Source organism: Carlito syrichta, unplaced genomic scaffold (genome assembly GCF_000164805.1).
Source record: "Carlito syrichta isolate Samal-C Ts95f unplaced genomic scaffold, Tarsius_syrichta-2.0.1 Scaffold231455, whole genome shotgun sequence".
NCBI classification, from domain to species: Eukaryota; Metazoa; Chordata; class Mammalia; order Primates; family Tarsiidae; genus Carlito; species Carlito syrichta.
Genome location: NW_007175551.1, coordinates 141,957 through 147,956, shown reverse-complemented (window position 1 = coordinate 147,956; position 6,000 = coordinate 141,957). Strand labels below are relative to the sequence as shown.

General features: G+C 31.1%; 1 protein-coding gene across 1 annotated transcript in view; it reads right to left on the bottom strand.

The window, feature by feature from the left end:
- Window positions 1-1,609: 1,609 nt before the first annotated feature.
- CDH9 (cadherin 9) overlaps window positions 1,610-6,000 on the bottom strand; it is a 106,573-nt gene continuing 102,182 nt past the window's right edge. The window contains exon 11 of the mRNA XM_008051757.1: window positions 1,610-2,730. Coding sequence (XP_008049948.1) covers window positions 2,243-2,730 — 488 coding nt within the window. The 3' untranslated portion in view covers window positions 1,610-2,242. The remainder of the gene's footprint in view (window positions 2,731-6,000) is intronic.

Below are 6,000 nucleotides of genomic sequence, written 5' to 3'. Positions count from 1 at the left end.
TTCACAGATCAGAGAATTTTATCATTTAATTGCTAAAAAGTGATAGTCAAATAACATTTCTTAATAATCAAATTTAAAATTATAATTTGTCTTATTTTATCTAGTATCAATATGATTCATAGCAATTGTAGGTCTATGACCTGTAAGTAGTTTGGTATACTGTGGTGCTCTTAGTATTTCAAGCCTGGTAAATGCAGGCAAGCTATGTAACTACCAATTTCCCTATCGCTTGCTCCACATAATTTCTTTTTTAAATAGCCACTACATGTACAGTTCGTACAGGTATCCTTAGGATTTGTTTCTCTATTGTTACGTAAACCTGTAGTGATTATAGTATAAAGTGGTTATAAGGGGACTTGTTAGATGCCTAATTCATTTTTTTACTTCCTTAGGCCACTCTACATATTCCTCACACATTCATCTTATCTATGCTGGAAGAACTCTAGCAATAGGGAAACAAATTACTTTTTAAGGTAAAACTAAAATTGTCTAAACTAAATCTAAAAACTTCCTGGTTTGGAGTAATTTCAGTCAGCCTAAAAAATCAACTAATTCCTCATATTGTTCAGTATTTTTTTTCTTAGCATGAAATTAAATCTTTAATATGGGTTAGTTATTGGTGATAAAATTATTGAGTTAGTGTTAGTCCTCAAAACTTTATAACAGAGTAACATAATAACATATAAATACCTGTTTATAATTTGATATTCACTAAAATGTCTTGATAACAGACTAGTCAATGTTAAACTTCTCCTATATATTCCATGCAGGAGTTACTGAGAGAATGACATTTGTTCCTTAACAGATGAATAATTAAAGAAGAAAAAAAGGTTAATTCTTGGCTTAGAAAATAGATAACTTGCAATCTCTCTGTGAAGTTCCCAACTTTTTGGGTTAGGTTTTGTACTTTGAGCCAAATGAGGACAAGTTTATGCATGGCAATCTTTCAAAGATCTGCAAATGATTATTATGCATGATTCCTCTTTGCTCTTCTTTCCCATGTCTTAAGATGCCTATTGATATTTTGTTTACTGGATAATCCTAATCATTAGTAAACCGTCATATTCTCTTGGGCTTCTTTTTTCTACTTGTCCTTAGTTCCCAAAATATTATTAAATACAATCACTTTGAATGTTCTAAATAACATAATACATTAAAAATCCTCTATTTTCTCAGTATATATTTTAAACATGTTAAGACCCGAGCACATATTCCATAAATTGCCTCATCATGAAGAAAAAAATCAAAACTATGATTGCTCATTTTGAGAACTATACTATTAATGAAAGAAGACTGATTTAGATTTTTTCTTTATCTATATAACATTACTGACACATACTTTATTTATTCTCAAATACAATTCACTGGTTGATCCCATAGTAAAGACTTGCAAAAACTTAAAGTTTATTATCCACAACTACATATATATATGTAATATTTTATATTCAAAGGTTTCTCATGTTGTATTGATGGGTAGACATCAGTGATTCAATAAACATTAGTTCATATTTAAGTGACTGAAAAAGAAAAATAACAATTTGTACCAAAACTCTTTTGTATTTCCACTACATTCTAGTTCCAAATCCCATGCAGTATCTTTTTAGCTGCTTATTCCCTGAGTGAATCATGTTTTACATTTAAAGATGTAAAACAGTTTTGTTGTTTGTGAGATAAGAACTGCTTCTAGAAATTAAATAAAATGAAATGTATTTTTATAAATAGTTTATTTCATAAAAATATAAAAATATAAATATACATTTATAAAAATATGAATGAATTAACACAAAGACATTCTTCAACTAAATAAATATGGCAGTAATAGTCATTCCTATTTCATTAGGGATATATTTTTTCCATATTAATTTACAAAGCAGTTGCACAATGTTTAATTTAATAGTAAAGGTGACTGAAAGTCAGTTACGAAAACATTTATAAAGTTCTTATATCTAAGAAAAGGCACAAAAAGCCTTTTAAGTATTTTGCTTGATTATTGATGTGATATACTTTCCTTCTGATTGTTAGGCAAAGAAGGTGAACTGGTTATTATTACTTTTTTAAAAAATCTATGTCATTCGTGTTCATTCACAATAACTTACCGATTAAGCAAACCCTTAACTAAGACAACACCTAGGTATTGTTTGTAATTTAGATTTTTGAATTTCCTCCAAGGAAGAGTATACAGGCCACTCAATCTAGTAACATAGACAGCACTTCTGCTAATATGCTCAAGACATACGATGTCCTAGTCTCGGTCACTATCATCACCCCCATACATGTCGGCAAGTTTTTTAAAACGAGGCCCCCAGTCGCTGAGGTAATCATAATCTTGGTTACAATCAGCTGTGAGAGATTCTAAAGAACTGAGCGAATCTGCTACGGAATCATTCCCTTCATAGGCATATGTTGCCAGTGAATCGTAAGGAGGCGCACTTGGGTCTGCGTCGTTTTCTTTTAATCTTCGATGGATAAAATCTTGTACATCAATATTTTCCCACAGAGGCACAGTCCTCCTTATCTGAAAAATAGTTTCAGGCATCACATCCCGTCTAAGTTTACTGTCTTCTCTTGCTTCTGGATTCCTTAATGTGCCGATGTCAAAAGCTTGGGTATCTTCTTCCCCACCGCCTTCATCATTGTAGGTCACGATGTTGTCCCGGACATCGTCTTTTGAAATGATCAGGGGTTCCTTTTTCCTTTGCCTCTTCAGTGCCGCAAACAGCACTATCAAAACTATTCATTAAAAAAAAAAAAAAGAGAGAGAGAGAGAGAGAGAGAGAGAGAGAGAGAGAGAGAACGGTGGGATTTCATGATTTAGGATACAATAGAGAACATTTCTGTTCGCGAAGTTTGTGTGAAGAGATATTAAGACTGGATAAAAAGAGTAACTATCCTACACAAATACAGAATGCCTCGGAGCTATGATTGGATGCACTGTATTGATAAAGAAGCACACATTACAGTGTCATTAATTTACTTTCAAGATATACTGTCTTACAAACCTCTGACCTTTAAAAATCTTTGTTCAATTATAATTAGCACATCTAGCCAACTTAAATTGCCTGCCACTTCACTTTTTCCAAATGTGTATTTGTTTCAAATACAAAAATGCCATAGTGCCAATTGCTATTATTACAAGATAAATTGAGCACCAATCGAATATTTTGTTAATGACTCAAGGGAATATATGCAAAATATATACAGATGCATATATACACATATTAATGTTTATGAGCTGTAGATTTCATCTCCATTTTAACTAAATTCCTTTAGTAGTCTGATTTTGAAGGCCTGCTTAAAAATCTGAAATATAGCTCTAAAAGCTACATGTAAAACCCAAATTCAAACTCATAACTTATACTCATCTTACAAGACAGCCTAGATGTTATCTTGTTAATATGGACTTCCTTGATTACACAGTTGCATTTAAGCTTCTGAGCTGAAATGTTAATTGCATTTTCTCTACTTGTTCTATGGTTTTTATTGTTTACATGATTCTATGTTACCGAGTTAACTATGAACTTTCCCATATGTAGTATACTTCCTTATTTCTTGTTATAGCATAGGAATTTAAATTATTCTACATATATCGGACAATGAACATTTTCCTAATAAATGCATGTTGCAATTAACAAAATACATTAAAAAACACTTGATTTCCAAAATATAAGATACTCCATTTTATGGATCAAATCCCTAATTTTATATAAAAAAAATAAAATTAGTAAAATATTTAAAAAACACACTTAAATATTACTAGGGAGAAGTAAAAACTAGATTTCCTTTACTTTAGGGCACTTGAATGTTTGCTAAAGTAATTTGTTTTTCATATAAAATAAGTTCATGTTATTCCCAAAAGCTATTATTCCTTTTCTTGGTTTTTATACTGAAATTACTCAAACTCATTTCTACTGAGACTATACTTCAAAATGGCCATTTAGGTCCCTATAATTCTACTAAAGAACTGTTCAATGTTATTTTCATATTGGCCAGTACACCTTCCTCTGCTCTTCCTAATCGATAGAAATATTTCTTAAAAGATAACTAGAAGTATCTTCAGTTAACATCCACACAATGAACTTTGGTTGCTGAACTAAAGGATAATCTTGAAGACATTTTTAAAAAAACTATGTGGTAAAAATGAGATATTATCAGTACTCTCTCCTAATCAAGAATGGACATAAGATGAATTAAATCCAACAAGATCCATTAATCCTGAGCTGTGCACTAGAAAAAGAAAGTTCTCTCTAAATTTAATATTGCATGAATTAATTTATAAGTTCTCTACTTTTTATGTATAAATAGCAACCAAATAATCATATTTTAAAGGATTCCTTAGCTAGTAAAGGTTTACAGATTCCCACAAATGGTCCTTTTAACCTGAGTTTTTCTCTTCTGCTAAATCAAAACTGTCTTATTACTTCCTAGATTGAGATTATTAATTTGGGGTATGTGAATGGAATTCAGGGAGGCTAGAATAAGGAATGGAAAAAAAGTGCATCATAATTTTTCATTCAAATTTATCATTTCTTTCCATCATGAATATCTGCATAAACTGATAATGGCAGTATGTATGACAAGTATTTTATATTGCATTAGAGCTTGACACATATCTCAAACCATTATTAGACTTGCAATAGAAAATGGCATGCATAATTTAATAAGCAAACTCATTTTGCTATGTGTTTTTGGTTTAGGATGTATAAATACATTTCTTTATTCTCAGATCCATAAACTGCATCAGAGTGCCAAAAGAACCAAAAGTTTTAAAAGTCCCGTCTTAGGTTTTAATCCTCTATTTTACTTCTTAAGATAGTTATAAACTAAGAATTACATTTCTTCAAAATGTTTTAAGGCACATCTCAAACATTATTGTCCATGCTATATCACTATCTATTAGAGAGCTAACTCCTTTAACGACAGAAATAAGCTATCCGATCATTACTATAAAGACTCCAAGTGACAGCAAGAATGCTTCAGAAACCTTAATAATGAAACTTTTGAATTAGAATCTATTTTATCTACAATCATATAAAGTCACTCCACATTTAGTATATATTGAGAAAATGAAAAATAAGAAATGTGTGCTTTCCATATTCCTCAAGGAAGAAAAATGGCAGACTTTTAAGGATAAAAGAATAAATCTAGGATTCCTGCATAGAAAAAAAACGTTATCTAGTTTAGTTTGACAATGTTATAATATCTAAATTATTTGAGGGGGATGCTTTTTTTTTTTCTTATGCGGTCATGAATGTCTTTCAGTACGTGTGTGTATTGCATTAATATAGAAATTTAAAAAACAAACTTGCAATATATATATATTTCATACTGTTCTAAATTAGCAAACTGGAACTGTATGAGTAAATAAAACAACATGAAATCAGTAGCACTTAGCTAAAGGGATAAGCCAGATTTTGTTCTCCATAAGGATACACAAATATTTTACAGGGGAGTTGAACTCTCTAACAGTAGGTGGAAATGGAAACTGCTGATGGTGTAGGGAGTAGTGTGTATGTTCTAAACCACTTTGAGAAAATGTTTTTCTAAATAGTTGGATCGTCTTAACTGAGACAAATGTTTTTCCCTTACTTTCATCAATCTCCCACTGAAGTCCTGCAAGAATTTCTGGCCAAAGGGATTTCATCCAGATAGCTTGAAAGGATTTGCAGTGAAAAGGAGCCAGCACATATGAGCATTAGAACATCAATTTGGCTAGCTCTCCTGCCTAAGTGTAAGCATTTTGGATGAATATTTGATGCCACAATTTTTTTGGAATGTTGTGCAGTGAAACAACTGTTTAATTGAATTAAATCATTGTCCTGTTAGTGCCTTCCCAAATAAAACATTTTCATTGGAAGCATGACTTTATTTAGAAAATGTTGCAGCGCTAGGTATGAGTGGTATAACCACAGTGTCATAATGATATTTTAACAACTAAGTTTTCACTATTTAATTAGGCATGTTACATCAATATATGATAAATTCTATGGGGACAATGTTTCA